We start from the raw sequence: 24,924 nt of genomic DNA on the forward strand, positions 1-24,924 counted from the left end.
CTCACTGTTATGATTATAGCCAAAATAGGTAACATACACGTATGCCTCATTTACTCCACCAATCACATCCCTATAACCATGCATCTGCTTCTGTAAGCCTGTTTCTGCTCCCCAATGCCCTATAAAAACCCGTCCCTGGTTCTGCTAGGCGCGCCAGTCTTCCAAATTGACTGGGACGCCCACAGATACCTGTGTATCCTGATCAATAAAAATCCTCTTACAGATTGCAGCCTGTGGACTCGGTCTGGTCATTGGGGCTTGAGGATCTCCCTCCTGAGGGAAGATTCTCTCTGAGAGTCTTACATTATGGGGGCTGGTCCGGGATCGGAGATCCTCTGCCCAGAGACCACCGACCACCCACCAGGAGGTAAGCTGGCCAGTGTTTGTCTTGTCCTGTCTTGTCTTGCTTTGTGACTTGTTCTGTAAATGCTTAGTTACTTGGCTTGGGTCTAGACCGTTTGTATTTGGGCGGGCCAGAGAAGGAGCTGACGAGCTCGGACTTCTCCCCCGCAGCCCTGGAAGACGTTCCAAGGGTGTTTGGAGCCCGGTTTTTCGGGGCTTAGCCTGTATCGGAAGGATACATGGTTTTGGGTTGGAGGAGAGAGGAGAGAGCCGGATCCACTAAATTTTTGGTTTCAGTTTGACACCGAAGCCGCACGGCGCGTCTGTCTGTTGCTTGTTTGACTGTTGAAATTGTTTGTCTTCTTTGTGTCCTAATTTTCTTTGAATATCTGTGGAAATTGGTTATAGGATGCTTTGTCTTGGTCTTGTTTGTCTGGTTTGTTTTCTGTGGTATTGTCCAGTGTCTTTTTGGCTTTTGTTTCGTTTTTGGACTTTGGACAGACGACTGTGTTTAAAATCTTGGACTGACGACTGTGTTTAAAATCATGAAACTGTTTGCTTTGTTTGTCAAGGAGTTTTACTTGGTCCTCTTGGTGCTTAACTTGGAAATAATTTGCTTGAGAAAAATTGTTTTATCTTTCTCTCTTGAGCCTCCTCCCCAAGGAGAGATGCCCCTCCCTTTGCTCCCCTTGTCCAGTCTTGCTGCTGTTAACAGTTGTGTATGAAGAACTCCAGGTTAGTGAGTGACCCTGTCTGAAGCAGGTATTAACAAGAGCCTGAAAGCTTTACCTTAGATCCTGAAGAAAAATTCTCCCTGTTGCTTACACATTCACAGCTTCTAAGGAAGGGACAACACAGAGTAAAAAAATGTAGGGGCTGAGGGTGACAAGCATGCAGGCCTGCTAGCAAGCTGCAGGCTGCGCGTGGGCAGTGGCGCAGCTCTGGCCAAGTCAGCGTAAGAGGAGTTTCAAGGTGATGAGGCCGGCCAGGGTTGACGCTTTGACAACAAAAAGATAATATAGAGTTAGTGGTTGTTTTATGAGACTTTTGGCCCTAAAAAAAAATAATAATTCCAGTTGCTGCCTTCAGTGACCAGATCTTCGACACTTGCTCACAGAAGGAAAGCGTTCATTAAGAGAAGTTCTTTAAGGGAGCCTGCCATATTTGCTGGCCCTATTCCAAGAGAGGAATTGATCTCCAACATTAAGTAACCTTCCCTGTTAGTCATCATTGACATGGAGAGTGCCTTTGATCCTATCCCCACAGCAGCCAGTTCCTGCCCCTGTGGTCAAAATGCCCCAGGTTGGGGGACAGAGAAGCCCCTGAGATAGTTTCGGAGGGAATCTACAACAAACTGTGAAGAACTTTGTTTTGCCAGTCAAAATTTAGAATTCAAGCTTTGGCTGTGGCCAAGGTCAGTATTAATGTTTTCTTTTCCATGGGCCTTTAGCCCACTGAGACAGTTTGGTAAAGGGCTGCTACTGAGGTCCTGAAAGTCCCAGGTAAACTGGTTACAATTCTTTTGTCAGCCACTTGGCATCTAGCACCCAGGTCCTAACCATCTCTCCATCCTTTTGTTATTAGTTCTTAAGTCCAGAGAGATAGTTGGTAACAGATCAGCTCCCTCTCTGCTTGCCGTTCTGTTTCACAGACACAAAGCTTGTGCTTATTTTTACAACGGCCTTTTTGTCCCAAAAAGTCCTCCTGGTTTAGCTGTGTGACTAAATGCTATTTGTCCTCTTCAGTGGACCTCTATTCTCAAGATTACAGGTCTTCTTTACCACCGAGGAAAGACAGAATCCTACTAGAGGCCAGAAAGATAAATCCAGACATGGATAGAAGACTCTCACTCCTGACTGTTGACTTGAATACCCCTGAAGGTAGGGAGTGCTCCAGGTCTGCCACCAGGCTCCAAGGGTGGGTCTCCGAGGGGCTGGAAAATGCCCCACCAATCTGGCTAAGATAAAGAAAAGATATAAAGAGAGAAAGTTACAGAAATTTAAAGGGTTAAGCTAAGTTGCTGAGGGTTAGTATAAGTTGCAGAGAAAATAAAGTTAAAGTGTGGTTAAGTGGACAGCATCTAATAGCTGTAGAGGAAGATACAGAAGATATGAGAGACTGAGGAAGAGAAAGAGGAAAGAAGGTAAAAAGAACAGGAAGCTAAGGAAGAAAAGAGACAAAAGGAAAAAGAAGCTAGAGAGCTAAAGAGGGATAAAAGACAGGAGAGGAATATATACTGGCCACAGTAGTTAGGGAACCTAGGAAGACAGTACCTGGCAACAGAAGAGAATTCCTAGCTAAAGATCAGTGTGCCTATCACAAGGAAAAAAGACACTGGGTCAGGGACTGCCCCAAGAAGAACAAGAGGGGCCTCTCCAGCAGCCCGGAAGGCAAGCCTCTTGGTCCTAGAGTGCTGGCTATGCGCTAAGATAGAAGGGAAGCCTGCCCAGTTGTTTTGTGAATATGGGGGCCCAACACTCTGTGCTCCTACGCCCAAATGGGCTAGTGTCCAGCAAAAGACCTTGAGTACAGGGGACTACCGACAACAAATGATACTCATGGACTACCCGAAGAACGGTGGAGCTTGGCGTGGGCTGGGTATCCCACTTGTTCCTTGTGATTCCAGACTGCCCCTACGAGTCTAAACCCTACAACCCTGCTCCCGGACCCTGACCAAATTGACCATGGAGACTGACACAGACTGGGTGACACTCCTTCCCTCTTGTTCTCTTCAGAGCAAGAAATACCCCTTCCAGATTCAGCTTTACCCCCTTTGAGATCTTATACGGGGCCTCAGCTCCCCTGATTGTATTAGATGATGTTACTAAACCAACATGTCATAGTAATAATGATTTGTAGGCCAGGCTAAAAGACCTACAGGCGATACAGAAAGAAATCTGCTCACAGCTGGCAGCAGCCTATGCCCCGGAGACCCCTGAGACATGTCATCAGTTCCAGGTTAGAGACTACAGCTACACTGAGCCCAGACACTCGAGCCTCGCTAGAAAGGACCGTACCTGGTGCTGCTGACCACCCTGACAGCCGTCAATTCTCAGCCCTCACCAGCAGCGTACTAGCTGTTGGGGCTGAGAGCTGGGACCTAGAGGGACACTCAGATCTTCAAAAAGCTCCCTAGACTTAAGTGACTGAGAGGTTGCTATAATGCTCACTTGAGGAGTGTGTTTTAGAAACAAGAATTTCATGTTTGCCTGTTTGCCCTGGGTTCCCTCGGAATAGGTGTAAAGATAGGCTTGATTTTTATTGCAAATGATGTAACATTACATATGTTAGTACTCCTAACACTTCTTGGGACTGTGCCTCAGAGATCACAACCTATATAAGTTTAGAAGTTCTAAAAGACCTTGGTATATAGGTTCAGATAGTGTCCAGATTAGAATCCTGATGCTAAAGACTTAATAAGACACAAAAGAGAGTTGAGAATTATTTAAGGCTATCTAGGTGCTACAAGGGCAGCACAAGGACATCTGCTGTTGCCCTACAATACAAGGCTTATAGAGAATTCAGAACTGCCATTGACTCAGATATAAAAAGAGTAAAAAAGACTTTTTAGCTGACCTCCAAGAACACCTAACCTCCCTCTCAGAGGTAGTCCTTCAAAATAAGAAAAGATTAGACCTGATATTCCTTAAAGAAAGAGTCTGTGTGCTACACTAAAAAAAATGTTGTTTCTATGCAGATCAGACAGGAATAGTAAGAGATACAGACTTTCAGTCATTCAAACTTTTGTGCTGAGACAACAGTATCAGATGATAAAACAACAACAACAACAAAAAAAAAAGAAACAGAGGTACCTTAACCAAGTTGAGTGGAAGATTCCACTCAAAGACAAAAAAAGAAAATGGGGGAATGAAAGACCCCCTCCCAGAAAGAGAATTGTACAAGCCCAAGGCCCTCAACTATAGAAATAAAAAGTAAGTTTTTAGATATGTGAGACAAGCTGACCTCACTGTTATGATTATAGCCAAAATAGGTAACATACACGTATGCCTCATTTACTCCACCAATCACATCCCTATAACCATGCATCTGCTTCTGTAAGCCTGCTTCTGCTCCCCAATGCCCTATAAAAACCCGTCCCTGGTTCTGCTAGGCGCGCCAGTCTTCCAAATTGACTGGGACGCCCACAGATACCTGTGTATCCTGATCAATAAAAATCCTCTTACAGGGAAAAAGAATACCCTTGGCAGGGAAGGGAGAGGCAAAGATTAAAACAGAGACTGAAGGAACACCCATTCAGAGCCTGCCCCACATGTGGCCCATACATATAGAGCCACCCAATTAGACAAGATGGATGAAGCAAAGAAGTGCAGACCGACAGGAGCCGGATGTAGATTGCTCCTGAGAGACACAGCCAGAATACAGCAAATACAGAGGCGAACGCCAGCAGCAAACCACTGAACTGAGAATAGGACCCCCGTTGAAGGAATCAGAGAAAGAACTGGAAGAGCTTGAAGGGGCCCGAGACCCCATATGTACAACAATGCCAAGCAACCAGAGCTTCCAGGGACTAAGCCAATACCTAAAGACTATACATGGACTGACCCTGGACTCTGACCCCATAGGTAGCAACGAATATCCTAGTAAGAGCACCAGTGGAAGGGGAAGCCCTGGGTCCTGCTAAGACTGAACCCCCAGTGAACTAGTCTATGGGGGGAGGGCGGCAATGGGGGGAGGGTTGGGAGGGGAACACCCATAAGGAAGGGGAGGGGGGAGGGGGATGTTTGCCCGGAAACCGGGAAAGGGAATAACACTTGAAATGTATATAAGAAATACTCAAGTTAATAAAAAAAAAAAATCCTCTTACAGATTGCAGCCTGTGGACTCGGTCTGGTCATTGGGGCTTGAGGATCTCCCTCCTGAGAGAAGATTCTCTCTGAGAGTCTTACAGGTACAATTTTCATAAGCTAATACACCTCCCTCTCCCCAGCACCAACTAGTCATATGTTTTTGGCAACAAAGTAACAATCTAAAAGCATACTTGTTTCCAAACTGCTGTCTGCTTCCTAAAGCAGTGGAGATGTTCGCCAGGAGACAATAGCAAAAGTTGCTTCCTGAAATCAACAGCAGTTCTTGGGTAACACATTGTTCCACATTGGTGTGGCCCCATGCAGCATGCTGTTATCCTCAAAGCATTTTTCATTTCACTTCCCAACAGGTGAACATGATGATTGCCAAGGTAGAGAAGGAAACAGAGGCAAAGTGTCCCAACTTTCCAGGACCAGAGATGACAACACCTTTCAACATCATAAAAGAAAAAGAAACACAAGTTCTCTCTGAAGACAGCCCTAGAGCTCCCATCTCTGCTTCTGCCCAGCTTCTCCCTGGTGATGCCTTTTACAAATGCAGGCATTAAAAGCTGACTCCACCCCCTCACTCTATTACCACTGTGATCTCTTGGGTAGCATGAAATCAGAGATACACCCTGTTTTCTCACAGTTTCAGACTAAACTGTGTCTCTGGCCTCCCTCTGCAACTCATAAACTGTTGTAAGCCCCCAGACCTCAGAAAATGACTATACTCAGGGAAAGTCTCTAAAGAAGTGACCAAGTCACAGCAAGGAAATTTGTGGTCCTGAACCCATGTGACAAGTGTCCCTAAAGAAAGGGGTCATTACAGAGACAGAGGGAAGTCTGAGTGAAGACAGGGGGACAATCATCTGCAAGCCCAAGAGAGAAGCATCAGGACGTCCTGACCATTATCATCCTGATCAAAGTCTTGTAGCCCTCAGAACAGAAAGAGAATAGATTACTGATTCTGGCTGCTTGAGCCACTCCCACTGTGGTTCTTTGTGGTAGCAGCCCTCATCTACTCAGCCACTACCCAAGTACTCCCTTCCCTACACACACACACACACACACACACACACATACACACACACACACACACACACACACACACAGAGAGAGAGAGAGAGAGAGAGAGAGAGAGAGAGAGAGAGATCTTTAATGGAGAAGGATAAATGGAGCCTTTTCCCAGATTGAAATTTGATGTGAGGAGAATCCTCTGAGGACAAAACACACAAAAAACCCTTCTCCCACTCCCCTGTGCAACCAGTATCCAAGCTGTTCTTATGTCTGTGCATGGACAGTGCGTTTTTCCCATAATTAGCACAGCTGCCCCATAACACTGCCTGGCTCGTCCAGGAGGAATCGCTTACTGCTAGGCCCCCTCTCCATGTATTGATTCCTTTGGGATTCTCTGACCCTCTAGTTGCAGGTCATACAAAATTAGTGAACACAAATTGCTAACCAAAAAAAAAAAAAAAAGCCTCTCCCTCCCTCCAAAATACTGGCATGAATATGGAATGATGGGAGAAATGTCAACTCCTCGGTGGAGACCCCTGGAAATCACTCGAGAGGCCTTCTCTTCTTCATCTCTAAGCCCACTGTGGCAGACAAGGATGTTCATGGTTGTTAATGAGTAAAGGGGTAACAATCGCCTTGGGAAAGTACTGATGAAGAGGAGGGAGACATACAGCTCTCTCCTGATGCCTGGTGTCACATTCTATGCATCTCATATACATAATGGCATTCATATTAACCTTCAACAATGATTCGAGAATAATACTGTTATTGTCCTAATTTGCAGATACAGATACAGAAGAAGACAGAATTCAGTAAATGTTCCCCACCACTTCCTGAGATGAAGAGTTTAGAGAGCAAAATAGAACTCCACTCTGAAGCAGTTACTTGCACAACTTGAGCATCAGGTTCTGAGTTGGAAGCCTTAGCACTCAGTACCAGGTAACACTTCCACTGCTGACGGCATCCCTGATGGACCCATTGGACACTCCACCACGGAGTTCTAGACCACATGAGCAGCAAGCCTGGTCACAAATGTGTCACATTCAAACAGGCATTCTAGCTGTGATGACGCCTCTTTAAAAGAAAGTTACATTTTTATCCTAAAACTGTCAGCCCACTGGTTGGGATCTGTAGAAAAATAAAAGGGATGACTGTCGATGGGATAATTTGGGGTCAGGAACACAGACTTGTGTGAGTGCAGTGACTCGGAAAGAGTTTTACCCATAATCGTGTCCTCTACCTAACACTTACATCAAATTTTAGTCAGTTTATGACTCAACTTTTCAGAAAACGGGATTTCCTATAGAAATTGTTTCTCCCAGGGGTATGCATATCCCAAAATTTCATGGCGAGCTCATACCTCTGAGTAATCGCACAATTCTATACATAAGACACAATTGCATTTCACTCGAGTTTAAAGATTTATTCCTTCTACTCTCTTTGAAATATGTATTACATAACTGTGAGTGCAGAACTCTATGGTCTCAGCCTTCCAGGCTCCTTGTCATTCATTCACACAGAGCACATGAAGTTAGTGGGTTAGATTAATGTATACACTGTACACGTGTGTACAATCACAGACACCAGAGACCTTTAAACACAGAGTTCTGCATGTGAAAATCAACTTTTGCCTTTTAAAAAGCACATACACTAATATATATTGCATGAAATATAAGATAATAAATCTTAGTATTACATTTAATATTGAGAAGCTAACACAGATTTCCTCTTTTACAGGACACCAGCATTTTGAGTACATGTTGCCCAGATCTGCCCATATCATATCTGACTATTTAGTTTCTCACACTCTGAGTAGGCACTTGATGTGTATGAAAAGTTGAGAAAAGTCTGGGGTTGTTATCACTGGCGACATCCTCGTGACATTCAGGTTTAGGGCTGATTCCCAGCCCACTGAGAAAAACAAGTGCTCTCAGTCATTGTATTAGCATCTCACCTGTGAGCTATATCTTCAAGTGCAAAGATTTCAGCTATCTAAAATGCAGAGGTATTCTATCTAACTCCCCCTATCCTGAACAGCATTCCCAACCTGACAACATGCCGCTGGGGGAAACTGAAGAGCTGAATCAATGAACACGGAGAGACCAGCTGGGCTCCATGAGGACTGCAAAGGCAACGTGGAGATGTGTGCAGATTTGGTGCTCGCTTTGGAATAGAAGGCATTTCTGTACTTCATGGCAGAGGCATTGGCAGTGAAAGTACAGAAATTATCATGCTTGTTTTTATTTCTGTTCCCATGGAAACTAAAATCGTCTCCTACCAAGTTGAATGAGGTATTTGGAAATGATCAGTTTCAATTTTTCATGATAGCTAAGTATTGCTTTCCTGTTCTCGGCTTACTGGCTTACTTTCATGGAAGAGGGGGACTGACATTGTCTGAGGGCACAAAGACCACAGAAATGATGATTATCTGAAGAGGCCCAGATGAGGGTCGAGGCTGAGGCTGCCACTGGCCAGTGCTCACTCACCTCGGCCCTGGAGAGCTCTGAGAGCTCCTGGAGCCATATTAAAGTGTAGTTTACTGGAAGTAGCTGGGTAGTGTGGAATTATGAAGTCATTATTGCTGGGAGAATATAGTAAGTTTTCTCATTTTAAAAGGAAATGTTGGTTTTCTTTCATTTTCACGGAATCCCCTACAGGCTACACTTTAATGTTTAACACCACTTCTCTCAATTAAATGTAAATCCACAAACACGAATTCACTAAGAGTCCAGTGTCTGGTGAGCCCACGGAAGGTCAAGGGTCTTGCTTGTCCTCATTGTGATGCTATGTCTGGGATGCTCACAGCACCAGCAGGAACTTGATCCACCACACACCTGTGGCTGGAATACATCTAATGCCAATGAACTCGTGGTTCTAATTCCTTTCATTCTCAAAGGCTGAGTGGCCCTGTGCTCAGGCAGGAGACTGGGCCAATTATGGAAAAATCAGAAGCTCCCAATCACTCCACTGCCCTTCATGAAGAGTTCTAAGACAGCCATAAACCAGAAGCCAGCGCCTCTGACTCCTCCTGGGCCAACAGTGTCAGCAGCATGTGGTGTTTCTGTGGAAGAATGACTCTCTCTAATGAGAATTTTGTTTCTTCTGTAACAAAATAAAAGATTGAGTCCAGGTTCCCTTTGGTTCTAATGTTTTACATGTAGTAAATGCACTTGATTGAAGAGGAGTTCAGGTTATGTTACTGCATATGAAAACTGGATATTTGTGGTAAAAAAATTTAAAAAGCCGTACAACTGGTTCCCGCTTGGACGGCTCCAAGCTCCCTCTGACCTGGGCGGTCTGCGAGCCGTTCCAGCTGGGCACCCTGCCCTCATTCACAGCTCCATGCCATTTCACACTGCCAATGGCTACTCTCTAAGCCCAGCAGCAATCTCCCTACCCATCTAGTTCCTAGGGCAGGTTGTTATCAGACCAGGCATACACATCCCAATCCTGTGACAGCCGGGTGCGTCTTGCCACCATACACTCTCTTGAACTCAAGTAGCCACACCACAAAATAACCTCTGACCCAACTGGTAAGATGTAATTTTCCCATCTAGACAGCACAAAATCCTGAACACACCTATCCCTTAAAAATGGTCATAGCCACCTGTATCTATGTGCAGAGAAGAATCTTAACATCTGTCGCCATGTTCTCCCCACTCCTTCCTCCTCCCTCCCTCTCTCTCTTTTCTAAGACTTTTCTCCCACCTATCTTCCTTCTCGTCCAATGACAGGCCTCGTTCTATCCTGTACCTGCCTTCACCTGCATAATGACATCAACCTAGATATTTGTAGGCCCTGCCTTTTGCTGGCTTCTGGAAGAAGCTGCACGTAACTACTGGTCTTCTCTGAGAAGCAGGTAGTCAGTGATAGACCAAGCCAGGAAATCTGAGGGTTCAGATGTCAAAACTCCTCTTTTCTGGATATTCTTCTGGGCTGGCTATAGAGTCTTTGAAATGGTACTGCATGCTGCAGACAAACAGGAGTCACGGGTGAAACTAACTACCCAAGGGGCTGGGCAGGCAATATAAAGTTAACTTGGGACAAGTGTAGGAGAACAGGGAGACTGGCTGAAAAATATGTGGCATGCCAAACCCATGGAGGCACAGTATACTCCAGGTTGGCCACTAACTACCTCCTGGGGAATCCAGCCATAGGCCATCAGCTCCCCATTCTACCTCTTAGTGAATCCAGTCATCGACCATCAGCTTTCCATCCTAACTCCTGGGGAATCCAGTCATAGACCAGCTCTCTATCCCTAGCGTAGATTAAATGAAGACAGTTTAGGATGAAAGTGACTTGTGGTTGAACACCCTAAATTGAATATCATGCTTTGTTTTGCCCCCTGACATCTTCCAAATGTTCCTCCAAAGTATCAGTAAAAGGAATTTTTAAAGGAATCCAGCCATAAAAATTAAATAATAGCAACAAAAATTGGGATGTAATAATGTCAATGATTGTATGTCCAAAAAAGATTAGATGTAAGAAAACTCAAATATGCAAAAGGGGAAGGTAAATAATGGGTGTACATGGCCTGGTACCAAAGCCAATGAGAATAAGTCTCTCTGTAAGAATCCAAAGTCCCCTTTTCACAGTGAGACCATAACTGCTCAGCGCTAGGGTCGCACTAACAAAGCAAACACCTAAGGTGAGTACTCAGAAAAATCAGAAGAGCAATGCTAAAACTGAATAAAAAAAATCAAGAGGTTCTTTCTGTAAATACTACAAGCCAAGCACACTGCCCTGGGCTTCTCCTTCTGGCAAACTCTGCCTGTGTAATGTCCTTAGTGATTCAAAAAAAAGTCTATCTAGCACCAAAGCAAGTCAAAACAGAAAGACCAAGAGTAAACCTCCTAAGAACCACACTAGAAAAATGAAGTTTGAAACAGTAGAACATCAGTATTTGGAGAAGGGAAGACATCACATCCATAAAACAAAAATAGTACACAGGGGAGATGGTGCAGTTGTTAGAGTGGCTATTTCACAAGCATGAGGACCAGATTCAGAGTCCTAGCAGCCACTTAATAGCCAGGTACATATGCATCATTAACCCTAGAATTGTGGTCAGGGGGACTCAGAGACTGGAGAATCCCTAAGGCTTAGTTATTCAAACTAATGTGCTCCAGGGTTAGTGAGACACCTTTGTTCAAAAAACAAAAAAAACAAAAACAAAAACAAAAACAAAGGCTAACAGTGATAAAGACACCCAAAATCAAACCTCTAGCTTCCACACACACATGTTCCCATGTGTACATGCATACAACCAAGTACATACCACATATACATACACACATAGACAAAGTAGTGGAAAGGTCATTCAGAAGTACAAAAGTATCTAGAGGTTAACCACACGGCAGCCCAGGTGAGAATACCAATAGGTGGGGCTGAGAGTCTAACAGGGAAGAGTCCCAGTAAGCACAAGGTGCTGAGCTCAGTCCCTGTTGGGTATATCTGTAGGTAGGACTTGCATTTTGTATATGTGATGAAACATATATAAGATATATACATGATATACTTGACTTTTTAAAAAGCTAAGAAATGATTCATAGAGATGCAGAGCAGAAAAGATGATTAGGACTTTGGTATAGTAGGATCTATGTACAAATACTGAAGTTCAAAAAGAAGATTAATAAAGAAATAACTCAACATTTCTTCTAGAACTAGAATCAAATATTTCCTGAAGAGAAACACAATGAGTGGTCAGCAAGCAAGAAGGCCTACCCCAAGGAGCCTCCTTAGGAACTCTCTGAATACCAGGAACCAGGAAATGAGGCCAGCAAATGGGAACTGTTAATCACAGAAGTCCAGGAAGGGCACAGCTATCAGAGTTCTCAATGGCCCTCCTGAGTGGGAACAAACTGAGCAGGGTTTCCAAAGTCCTGGAAGAAGTCATGTGACCCTAGAATTTCACACATAGCCATACGGACAATCAAGTGTGAGTAGAGAAATCAAGGCTATTTTCAGATATGAAAAGCCTCTCACAGGAATCAGAGAAAGAACTGGAAGAGCTTGAAGGGGCTCGAGACCCCAAAAGTACAACAATGCCAAGCAACCAGAGCTTCCAGGGACTAAGCCACTACCTAAAGACTATACATGGACTGACCCTGGACTCTGACCCCATAGGTAGCAATGAATATCCTAGTAAGAGCACCAGTGGAAGGGGAAGCCCTGGGTCCTGCTAAGACTGAACCCCCAGTGAACTAGTCTATGGGGGGAGGGCGGCAATGGGGGGAGGGTTGGGAGGGGAACACCCATAAGGAAGGGGAGGGGGGAGGGGGATGTTTGCCCGGAAACCGGGAAAGGGAATAACACTCGAAATGTATATAAGAAATACTCAAGTTAATAAAAAAAAAAAAAATCAAAAAAAAAAAAAAAAAAAAAAAGAAAAGCCTCTCACTGGGACTGTAGCTCAGTGGTAAAGCACTTGCCTTGTATGCACAAGGCCATGGGTTCAAAAGGTCTCTCCCACACACTATGCCGCCCATGGAGTGTTTCTCTGGCTAAAGGAAAATTGATTACACCTTCATTTTGTGTAGAGAACTTTCCTATAATAATGGAGTAGTCAAGAAAAAAAGACATGGAATCCCAATACCAGGCCCCATACACTGGAACGACAAAAAATTCCCCCAAATAGTGATAAGAAAACACCAGGCCAGTCTGAGAGCACATGCAGGGACAGACTAAGTAACTTCAGTGAGATCAGAGGGCTTGGGAAAGGGGACAAGAAAGACGGCAGAGTCGCAACTGTGCAGGAAGATCAGGAAGAGACAGACCCACGGCCTCAGCAACAGGTGCACAGGAAGCTAAGCAAGGGAAAAGCAATGGGTCATGGCCAAGCAAGGGAGACAGGAAGGTGACAGTGTAACTAGAGTCCACAAAAAGAGTCATCCAAGAGCAATGTATAGTGAGGATAGCCTGCAGAGTCAAAATTAAGCCAGCAAAAGTCATAAAATTTACTAGAAATAAGGGCAAAGGGCATGCTTGTATATATGTGTTGACTTGTTATAGCCAGGAGGGAGGAGGGAGGATGGAGGAGGGAGGATGGAGGACGGAGGAGCACTAGAATAACCAGCTCCCACAGTCATTGGGTAGAAGGTTTAGTAAACAATACCCAAATTGTAAAAAGTAAAACCAAGAGATTAGTTGCATAATATTTGAGATGACAAGATTATTTTATGTATGTCTAAAGATAAAAGTTATTAAAATTGCAACTAAAATGGCAAGCTCATGTAAGACTTGAAGATCTCAGGGGTATTAAATTAGGGTATTATATATTTTAGAAAACTGTAAAATAAACTAATCAAAATTATTTACTCCAGGAATAGAAACAGAGATGGGGAGAGGTAAGGTGAGAAGGGGTGTGTGTGTGTGTGTGTGTGTGTGTGTGTGTGTGTGTGTGTGTGTGTTTTGTTTTTTGGGGTTTTTTTGTTTTTGTTTTTGCTATAACCCTTGTCAAAATGGTTGACTTGAAATATTGCATGCTGAACTTTGACTGAAATATATGTAAAATAAATAAATTGAAAAATAACATTTGCCATGCCTCCAATTAAAACAACAAAACAAAAATTGTCTGTTCCAGCATTCGGGATGGTAGTTTCTACACTATTTACAAAACAACTCAGCATAAGAACATTTTAAAATTCTCATTATTTTACTTTCAAATGAGTTATGCACTGGTGAAAAGCTGTAGAACTACCTCGACCCTTGATCCATCCCATGCACCCAGTGATGACAGACGGTCAGTTACTTCGCTGTCTTCTGAGAAGCTAGCTGCATTTTAATGGCACTTGTTAGCCTATGTCTCATAGGTAGAGGCCCTCTGTCTTCTGGTCCTTAATGACTAAGGGGAGTATACGAAATAAGCTCATTTTCTTGCCTCCTTACTTTCCACATCATGTTCTGAAGGCTCACAATGACACAGGTCACCAGTGCTGGGCATCTGCTAATCTGGTACTTATCCACCCTGGGTTAACTTAAAATATGCTTGCAGAAAAAATAAAAAATTTAGTCTGCTTTATTCTTATTAGACCTAAATTGTCCCCTAATAAATGTGACTTGCTCTGGCCTTCCAAGATACATTGGCTTCTCCCATGAGCTTGGAAGCAGTGCTAGGGGCACCATTGTGACTGTTAGACTTTGAAACTCTCCACCAAGGAGCTGTGTTCCCCAGCTGGCAGCCCCTTTCCAGAGACTGTGAAGCCTTTAGGGGTAGAGCCTTGTTGCTGGGAGCTTTGAAAAGTTATAGCACTAGCCCAGGTTCTGGCCTTGCTCTCTAACTCCCAGTCTGTCACACACAACTGGAACTCCATTCTGCAGTCCACAATGGTGGGCTGGAGCCATGATATCAAATAAACACTTCTTCTCCTAAACTGTCTCTGACAGACGTCATGGTGATGGCAACAGAAAGTAGCTAGTCTGAATATTGAAAAGAATCCTATCTAGGGACAGAACCCAGACTCTGGGCTGGAATGCGCCATAGCGAGATACATACAAGGCAGCAGCATGCCCCGTATAAGCGTGAGTGCTAGAGATGCCAGGACATGAAAACCCTGAGGCTCTGGTCCTCCGCAGTCAACATCCTAATCTTCCAGGCTCATGGATGCTAGCTAGGGTCAAAACCAAGTTGCTGCTCACAGCAAGCACAGCAGATGGAGCACTGGCAGAGGCTCAAAGCCTTTCCCACGTGGGACGGGGCCACATGATAACCTCTCCGTGGTTTGCCTATCAGGAAAAGAGCTCCAGGCTTGGGGAACCCAAATCTTTTTTTAGTGGTTTTATTATGGAAAAAAAATATGCAACATTAACTTTGCCTCTGCAGTTGACCTTACATGTGAGGAGCAATGGAGTTACATTTTTGCAGTGGGCAGTAAACCAGCCTGGGCTTTGGAGCCCAGGAGGCATTTCCCTTATTATTAGAGGACAATCGACAGGCCTGGCCTCCCCTCGCTATTGTCATTTGGGGCCACATTACAGGACCCTTGGCTGATACTCACAAGAATCCAATAACGTTCACTCAGTTTTGACAGCAAACATGTCCCCATAGATAGCATGATATCCCTCTAGAGACAAAAGGGTCTCCCTCCTGTGAGGGTGATGCTCCCAAAGGAAGTCACTGCCTTTGCTTCCCAGGGCATTCATTACACAAACATCCTTGAGGAGACAGAGAGACGTGTGATGTGACGGTTCAGCGGGGTATGGTGCCGCTGCCAAGCATGAAGAACTTAATCCCTGGGCCCACATGGGGAAACCAGTACACATACAGCACATGCACACACATATACGTATGTGTGTAAACTTGTGTATATGTATTTATCAACACTTACATATGTACATATATGTGTGTGTGCATGGAAAGTGAGGATGGTAAGGTCTACCTGCCGAGTGGTTACCACAGTTATTCAGATAAGAACCATGCAGTTCTCAGCCTTAGCAGGTACCTGATGAAAGGCAGCTACAATTTAATACAGACCATGGAGGGTTGTCTTCCTCAGAGCTGCTCTTATTGGTATGGAACTGATGACACTGGTGATAATCACTCCACACCCTACTGGCTTCACACACTGTTCAGATTAAAGCTATGCAGAAATGGCTCTGACACCGACCCTGGCACCTGGTGCCCACTGTGGAACAAACACAACTGGAGATCCCAGCACTGTGTGGGACAGAGACCCCAGCACTGTGTGGGACAGAGACCCCAGCATGTGTGGAACAACTGGAGACCCCAGCACTGTGTGGGACAGAGACCCCAGCACCGTGTGGGACAGAGACCCCAGCACCGTGTGGGACAGAGATCCCAGCACTGTGTGGGACAGAGATCCCAGCATGTGTGGGACAGAGACCCCAGCACTGTGTGGGACAGAGACCCCAGCATGTGTGGGACAGAGACCCCAGCATGTGTGGGACAGAGACCCCAGCATGTGTGGGACAGAGACCCCAGCACTGTGTGGGACAGAGACCCCAGCATGTGTGGGACAGAGACCCCAGCACTGTGTGGGACAGAGATCCCAGCATGTGTGGGACAGAGACCCCAGCATGTGTGGGACAGAGACCCCAGCACTGTGTGGGACAGAGACCCCAGCATGTGTGGGACAGAGACCCCAGCACTGTGTGGGACAGAGATCCCAGCATGTGTGGGACAGAGACCCCAGCACTGTGTGGGACAGAGATCCCAGCATGTGTGGGACAGAGACCCCAGCATGTGTGGGACAGAGACCCCAGCATGTGTGGAACAACTGGAGACCCCAGCACTGTGTGGGACAGAGACCCCAGCATGTGTGGGACAGAGACCCCAGCATGTGTGGGACAGAGACCCCAGCACTGTGTGGGACAGAGACCCCAGCATGTGTGGGACAGAGACCCCAGCACTGTGTGGAACAACTGGAGACCCCAGCATGTGTGGGACAGAGCAGAAGGGAGCAGGGAGGAGCCTCTGTCAGCAGCGTCTGTCTTTCTCCTAGTTCTTCCTGCTCCTGGTGCTGTTCTTGCCCATTGGTTGTTTATCTCTCTCTCCCCCGGTTGCATTTTTCTCAGTTATCTCCACATGTCCAATAAGAAACCCGACAGTGAGATACAAGGCTGATCCAGTGACATCAGAAATCCATTCTTCCTCCCCACACCCCTCTCTCCAAACCACACAACACCTAGGCAAACAGATGCCCCTTTACTGAACACATTGCTGAAGGAGTTTTGACTTTATAATATAAATTAGTCTTAGATTCTACAACTAATAAATTTTGTGTATACATGACTACCCTTCTTTGTCTGAAAATATATTTAATTATGGTTTCACAGAAGATTTAAAATTCTGTTTTTCCCCAGGGGAAAAAAATAACTGCAACTGAGGTTTATGAAAAACGATTAGTGAGAGCAAATCCTAGAAAATAAATTGGATTTTTGAAATCTGTGAATTTTAGCACAACAGGCTTTTTTTCACTGGGAGGAGTGTGTGCAGGAAGTATTGTGGAACAATCAGCTTCCGTCTCACTGCCCCCCTGATAAGGCAAATGCATGGATCTGCTCGATTGTGACATTTGTTCTTAGAACAGGAAATAGCACACTGTAGTCACGAGACTCGTGGCAATTCCTAGTGACCTCTACCTTTCTCCAGCGTCTCACACTGAACCCCAACCCTCCAGTTACAGTTGTAATGATCATATTAAAAAATATAACAGGGAACCCTTTAGTAATTTATTTATTTGGACACAGGTATCAATAGTTTTTTAAGTTCTCCAAACTATTTCAATATGGAGCCAAGCTTGCAGTAGCAAAGTAATCTAATGTGTACACTGGATAGTATGAGGTACAAAGGTTTGGTTAAACAGGCTGCTGCCTTATTTATAATCTTCTTTAGAATGCAGATGGATTCCTGTGTGTAAACTCATTTTGGCACATATAATGGGGGCTTTCAAAGGTTCCTTGTATTATTACTATGAACCCTATAAAGTCTTTCAGTGTAAAAAATAAAAAGGTGAAAGAAAGAAAAGTACCCTATAATTCATATAATGCTATTCCATTTTAATAAGGAATTACTATAAACAAAAAAAAAAATGTGTGCTAGGGTCTAGGGGGTTGGTCCAGTGGGTAAGAGCCCGCACAGCAAGCCCAAGGACCTGATTTCAGATGCTCAGAACCCCATGAAAAGCTAGGCAGCCCACATCTTTGACCCAGTACTAAGGAGGCAGAGAGAGTGATGCCAGGGGCTTGCCAGTCAGATAGTTCACCAAACCAGTGAACACCAGGTTCAATGAGAACTCCTATCTCAAAAATAAGAGAGAGAAGATGCTTAATGTCTAACTCTGACCTACACATACTCAGACACACACACACACACACACACACACACACACACACACACACACACGGGCAGGGGGGCGGAGTTGCACATATGCACATACATAAACATATGTATATGGCTTACTTCTTGAATTTAGCCAGAATTAACATGTCTCAATTTCTTCTGTTAGCACACCTGCCTGTAACACAAGTAAGTACATTGTTCCTTGCCTAGGAAAGGAAATTACTATACACATAGGAAACATTTGAGTTGTATTTATGTGAGCAACTTCGTTACAGAAAAAGAAAAAAAGAAAAAGAAATCTAACCACAGAAATACTGAAGACCCTAAAGGAGAGAATATTATGACATTTTAAAAACACATTTTTTTAGAAAATGACTTTTTCCTAGATTAAAATTCCCAGCCAATGCTTCTGTTTTTCAACCAGACTTTGTCTGTGAGCTTGTTGCTCACATCCAGCTCCCTCTGTTTTGTCCTGCTTATTAAGAACATACCATTTCCACATTAAGGAGAGGCAGGCAGATGCTTTCTGGAAGGTGCCAAGAAGTATTAGGGGTACTATGCCATACTTCGAAAGACCCCTTGACACCCGCATGTATGGGGAGCAGGAGAACGTGGCTGTGACTGCTGGGCTCTGTGAATATTTAGAGGCATGAAGATTACCTGGTCCACTGGTACCTCAACCTGAGTGTCTTCATCTTCCTGAACTTCTGCTGCCCCCCTCGTTTCAGATCTCTCTGCTCCAGCTTTGAAAATGCCTTCATCTGTGGAGACAAACACATGTGAAAAAATCAAAATCCAATCGTGACATCGTGTGGCTGAAAGCTGACATTACAGTAAAATGCCTGAAGAGGGATAGATATATTTCAGTTCCTCTTACAGGGCTGGGATTTAACAGTCCTGGGTCCCAATCTTTATGCTTTAACTGAGAAGAGGTCCGGTAGCCAGAGTAAGGCTGCCTTTGCCTTGGGAGAGCAGATCCCAATGTGCGGAATGCTCACACATTGCTGCTGACTAGTGGCACCCCTAGGCAGAGATGGAAAAGCCCCCGGCTGGACCCCAGCCCCTCCTAGCCAACAATCAGGGGCAATGTTCCCTATTTTACACTACATTTAAGAGTTTCCATTTCACTGAAGAATGCTATGCATTCAGTATACTGCAGGCAAACGATTCTCTCTATTCAGCAGAGGGAAGCATGTTTTTATTGCAACAGGCTCCTACACACAGAGGACTTTTGAATCCCTCCAAAAAATCAGCATGATTTAGCTTTGCAGATTTCTATAGGATTTTCACAACCTATGGCTTTCCACTCTGACAACAGAAGAGACCTAAACCCCTAGGGATTTAGGCTAAGCTCCTGAAACTTGCTTCCCTTTGCAAAGCAGCAGTCTTTGTTGAAGAACTTTTAATGTCTCCCCTCGGGGGGCCTTCCCTTCTCCAGTCCCAGTAATCAAATCCTATAGCCATCTGTCATTCTGTCTGTCTGCTTGCTTCCAGACAGATTTAGTGCTTCAACCACCCTCACAGATGTCTTCTTTGTCTAATTTTTAAGGCTCTCCGGGGATGGGAATGTTACCTCCTTTACTGGTATTCTACTCCAGTGTTTGATTATCCCTGCAGCCTAGAAACTGTTCCTGTCTTTTGTCTTCTGTAACAAAGGTGTGGTTGTTAGAAAAATTACTTAAGGGGCTGGGGATTTAGCTCAGTGGTAGAGCGCTTACCTAGGAAGCGCAAGGCCCTGGGTTCGGTCCCCAGCTCCGAAAAAAAGAACCAAAAAAAAAAAAAAAAAGAAAGAAAAATTACTTAACACATGACACCACACATTGCTAAAGTTTCAAGGTCAACCTTAACTACATGCAAAATGTATGTGTGCATTTGTTGAGGAATAATCAGACATAAAACACCAACACTATAGTCTAAGATATGAATGAGGTGTAGCTCCTAGGATGGGAGGTAGGTCACTGGTGAAGCACTCACTCACACATGGGATGTAATCTTCTCCCTGTGGCTGCTTACACCCCAATAAAGCAGAGAGACAGGGAAAGACACAGGGGAGGAAGAAGAAGGGCTTGGGATGGGATGGAAACTCAGGCATGGCTGACATTCCTGTTTTAGACCTCAGAACTACAGAAGGGTGAGCTGGCAGATGCGATACACTGTATCCAAATATACTCCAAATGCTGGGCTTACTTACAAAGAAACACCATAGGGAATACTCTAGAATTTATCGTAACAGCAGAATTTGTTCTCAGAACTCACCCGCAATGGCAATGTCTAATCTATTAAGCAGAACTATGAATGAATTGTTGATAGATATATTTTAGAAAAGGTATCCCACCAGACAGAGGTCAATCCCTGCCTGCTTGACGTCCCCTCCTTATGCGCCACTGCTCCAGACGTTTTGTGGGTGTTTAGTTCCTTTCCGCACGGTCCTCTCTGAGCACAGGACACAACTGTATCATCTCCCTCCGAGGTTACATGTTCATGAAAAACAAGTGAGGCTGGGGATGGAGCTCAGTTAACAGAGTGTCTAGCATGTATGCACACGTGGGCTCCAGCTCAGTTAGCAGAGTCCCTATTGTGTATACACGCATGGGCTCCAGCTCAGTTAGCAGAGTCCCTATTGTGTATACACACGTGGGCTCCAGCTCAGTTAGCAGAGTGCCTAGCATGTATATAAGCATGGGCTCCATCCCCAAAAATGCACAAATTGCTCAAAATGATGAACACCTGTAATCCCAGCACTCAGAGGATGGAGGCAGACAGATCAGAAGTTCAAGATCATCTTTGGCTACACAGTGAATTTAAGGCCAGCCTGGGACATATGAGGTACTATCTCAATGTCAATAATACGATCAAACTGAAATGACCCTTGGATGGCAAGGATAAATCTTAAAAACAGACAGCAGAAATGCAAGTCAGCAAAATCCACCTTGAGACAAGAGATATCATGGAGGTGTTTGTTTGGGTGGGGCTGGGGCTCATTTGTTAGTGAGTAGAGACACTGAAACTGTTTCCTCTGGCATCAGGAAAAGGACTGGAGTGGAGTCTACCAGAGTCAACAGAAACAAAACCAGAAGGAAAGGAGAGAACCCACTGGGATACTAATTCATTCCCATTATAAATGTTACTAAGGTGGTGGTGCTATACATCCTTGTGGAACACGTGTTACTCATTTGGATACAACATGTACAGCTTGGGAACGTTAGAAGATGAAGGAAATGAACCCCCTTCCAATACCTCATGGTTCAGAGACAGCTATCATCAACATCATCAACATTTTCCAACACCTGCCTCCTCTTACTCTTTTTCTTCCTCTTCCTCTCCTCTTCTCTCTCTCTCTCTCTCTCTCTCTCTCTCTCTCTCTCTCTCTCTCTCTCTCTCTCTCTCCCTCTCTCTGTGTCTGTCTCTGAAACTTGAAATTTATGTCACTATGTACTTTAAAATTATATCATGAGCATTTACCAAGACATTAAGTATTACTTGAAAACATTAAAATACGGTGAGACTGTGCCATAACTTATAAACACTACTAAATAATACAGATTAGATCTTTGAACAGGTAGGACACATTCTAAGAAGCTGATTGATGTGTAGCTGCACTGAGATTAGTAACGAGATGCCACTGTGGAGTTAGGAAGCAGATCATGGAGGCCCAGCCCATCGTGGAGGTCCCTCTCTGTGTACAAAGCAGAAGCAAATATCTCTCTTCTAAATCCTTGTTTTCCAAGAGTAAGCCTGGAGCACTGTACACAGTAAGTTCACAGAGAACATTTATTGAAAGTAAGGCGAAAAACAAGCACTGGCTTACTCTCCTCACATGTCAATCCCCTACCTGCTTGATGCCCCCTCCTCATGTGCCGCTGCTCCAGACATGTTTAGCTCCTGCTTTCCACACTGTTCTGAGCACAGGGCACAGTTGTATCCTCGCCCTCCCTCCACAGTTTCTCACTGGATGCACCCCCTGCCTCTTGCTTAAGGAAATCTCACCTTCTATCTCCCTCAGCGGCCCAGCTCTCACCATGTGAGTAATCCTGCCCTCAGGACCATCCTGTACCCTTGCCTTCATAATGTGCATCTCTCCTACTTCTCATTCCGCTGACAGAGCCTCCACCACATCTGCCACAGCTCCATCCCCTGTCCTAGTTGATGTACATCAGCAATGTGTGCCCTGGGTTGTTTCCTAGCCTACATCACCACGGCCACTTCATGTTCTCCTCCCTGTCCTTACAGAAGTCCTGGTGACATCTAACCCTCAGCTCAAATCATATTCAAAGTTAATACTCTATAAAGATCACTCCAGTGCCACTCTGAGCACAGAGCTGAGCGAACCAGCCATTCCCTCCCAGGTACTCGTCATCTCAGTCTCTATTCATAAGTCAGTTTCCTTTATCAATTTCCACTCCTTACTCTGTTTCAGTCTCTGATGTTCTACAGATCCTTCAGGTAAATGCCACCACTTTTGTCTTTGCAACTCCTACTGCCACAATGGCTGCCTCCAAACAGGGTTTGAGAAAATGTTTCTCAAGCTAAACTGACAGCACCAAGTACTATGTAAACACCAAACTCTTGCCTACTAATGGTATCTATAATAGACCTTCAATGTGCATATACCTGTGGGGAAGATCAGGAGTCCATGTAATCTTCAAAAGTAAATACACACATACACAATACACAGAGAGAGAGAGAGAGAGAGAGAGAGAGAGAGAGAGAGAGAGAGACTCTTATATGTGTTCTGTGAAATTTTAGGTAAATAAACAATAATGTGACACCTTATGACTTTTTCAGATATCTTTATTGCTATTTAACCTCCTCACTTTTCTCCTCTATTTATTTCCTTAATCAAAGCTTCCCTCCCTCCCCCACCCCCAACCCTCATTTCTTCCTTCAAGCCACTTCTACCCTGTTATTCTCCTCATGGTTTAAATGAACTCTTCCCTTCTGGGCTGACCAGGCATGAGAATTCCCATTTGAAGTTGTCAGTCAGAATCATAATGACTAGAGGTCAGGGAGGGAAGTAACATTAGAAGTCACAAATGGAATGCAGTCAAAGACATGTAATGAAAGGGAAATAAAACTGAATGTTCTTCTAGTTTTAACTCTGCTGTGGATTTGTCTCGTGTGTGTGTGTGTGTGTGTGTGTGTGTGTGTGTGTGTGTGTGTGTGTAAGAGAAAGAAGGGTGGAGGGAAGGAAAGTAGGATAAGTACATACAATGTAGTTGATAATGAAAGTGTATCATACAAATCGAAGTCCCATGGCTTCAGAATGGCTATTCTATCTATACAGAAGTTCACTGACCTGTGTAGACTTTAGGTTTTGCTACTCTCATGGCATGAGGGTTTTTGTTTTGTTTTGTTTTGTTCTGTTTTGCTATTGTTGTTGTTGTTGTTGTTGTTGTTGTTACAAGTTCTCCAAAACAAATATTTAATTAAAAGACTTAAATAAAAATTATTTAATTTGGACTGGGGATATGGCTCAGTTTATACAAGCACAAGGATCTGGGATCACACTCCAGCACCCATGTTAAACAGATAAGCAGGAGAGGGAAGAGGAGGAGGGAGGCGAGGCAGTGGCAGCAGCCAGGTATGGCAGACACAAGAGGATCCCCAGGGTTCACTACCCAGCTAGTTAGCCAAATCAGGGAGCTCCAGGTTCACTGAGGGACCCTGCCTCAATAGACATGGGGGAAAATTATTGTGAGATGGTGAAGACAGCAGAGGTTACTCTCTGGTCTACACACACACACACACACACACACACACACACACACACACACACAGTGCACCATTTAATTCATCCCACAGCCTAGAAACCCTCCAACATTGTTCTGTCACACCTTAGAACACAAGTTCCTCACCACGATGCAAAGAATTGGGCTTGGGTGGCCGTGCTGCATACGAGCACATGTCATATAGTCCCCCTTTCCTGTACATACATGCACTGACCTTCACCTGTTCCCAATAGAAACCCCACTACCATCATGTGGCTTTATACTTCCCACGCTCTCTGTCCCTTTTCACATGACGACTATTCCTTGCCATTCAGTTCTCAGAGAAGCATCCTTCCATGTGATACCAGCAACCACAAGAGTGTCTCCTTCTCCTTCCCTCCTGGTGCTCATTTGTTTTCTGGCTTCCTGTCCTTCACTTCCTCCCAAAGTGGAGAGCAGGGGTGTGTCCACCTCACTGGATTATGCCTCTGTCAATGAATAGAACTCAGCACAGACATCAGAAAAGATTGTCGGAGAAACGATTGGACACTGAGTTATATCTATACATGTGAGGAGCCAAGCACATTCACTTCATTCTCTGTTCTAATAGGCCTTTCCCCCAGGCTGGCCACACTTGGCATTAGAGAGTTTGACTAGAGATGGGGTAGAAGGAAAAAAAGGACTCAAGGAACAAGAAGATCAAAGTGCAACCTAGACTAATAATTTGATAATAGATAAATCATTATGTCGAAGCCTAAATAGTAGTCTCCCTGCGCTTGTCCAGATGCCCACATCAGAATCCTGGGATACTGTGGCCACCTTACACTGTGTGAACATAGGAATAAGGCTTCACAGGCCGAGTCTGATGTGGATCCAAAGCAGTTATAAAGGTGCCTGAAGGTGAATGTGGAGCCAGAGAATGGACCAGAAAAGTGAAAGAGAATCCAGGTGCTCTGAGTGGCTCTGAACGCAAAAGGGAAGGAGACACAGCCTCTGGGAACCAGAAGAGCCCACAGTGCAATTCTCTTCTTGATTTTGAGCCCAGTGAGCTCTGTGTTGGAAGTCTGGTTTCTGGAACTATAGTACCCTCAGTGCTATTTTGGGCCAAGTATGGAGTCATTTGTTATAGCAGCCAGAGGTAGCTAATGCATCATAGGTCCAGAAATAATGGTCCAGAGAAAACAACCCCCTTCTACTCCAGCAGAAACCTGCTTTGCAAAGACAAGTGCAGGAAAAACCCACTACCACCACC

At 44.6% G+C, this 24,924-nt stretch overlaps 1 protein-coding gene and 1 long non-coding RNA gene across 7 annotated transcripts in view; one reads left to right on the plus strand and one right to left on the minus strand.

Moving 5' to 3' along the window:
• Dcdc2a (doublecortin domain containing 2a) overlaps window positions 1-24,924 on the minus strand; it is a 172,124-nt gene that overhangs the window by 14,731 nt on the left and 132,469 nt on the right. For all 3 annotated transcript variants that reach the window (XM_087590074.1, XM_087590073.1, NM_001106110.2), the window contains 1 exon segment: window positions 18,625-18,725. In XM_087590074.1, the coding sequence (XP_087446200.1) occupies window positions 18,625-18,725 (101 nt within the window).
• On the plus strand, window positions 148-9,299 carry LOC134482709 (uncharacterized). 4 transcript variants are annotated; one of them, XR_015641653.1, is made up of 7 exons: window positions 148-367; window positions 2,106-2,222; window positions 4,529-4,943; window positions 5,170-5,251; window positions 5,519-5,687; window positions 6,952-7,106; window positions 8,205-8,778. It is a non-coding gene; the product is annotated as an uncharacterized LOC134482709 (long non-coding RNA). The 4 variants fall into 4 exon arrangements; XR_015641654.1 differs by lacking the exon at window positions 148-367 and having other exon boundaries at window positions 1,583-2,222; window positions 7,905-9,299; XR_015641652.1 differs by lacking the exon at window positions 148-367 and having other exon boundaries at window positions 1,583-2,222.

This window comes from Rattus norvegicus, chromosome 17, assembly GCF_021556685.1.
Source record: "Rattus norvegicus strain SHRSP/BbbUtx chromosome 17, alternate assembly SHRSP_T2T, whole genome shotgun sequence".
NCBI classification, from domain to species: domain Eukaryota; kingdom Metazoa; phylum Chordata; class Mammalia; order Rodentia; family Muridae; genus Rattus; species Rattus norvegicus.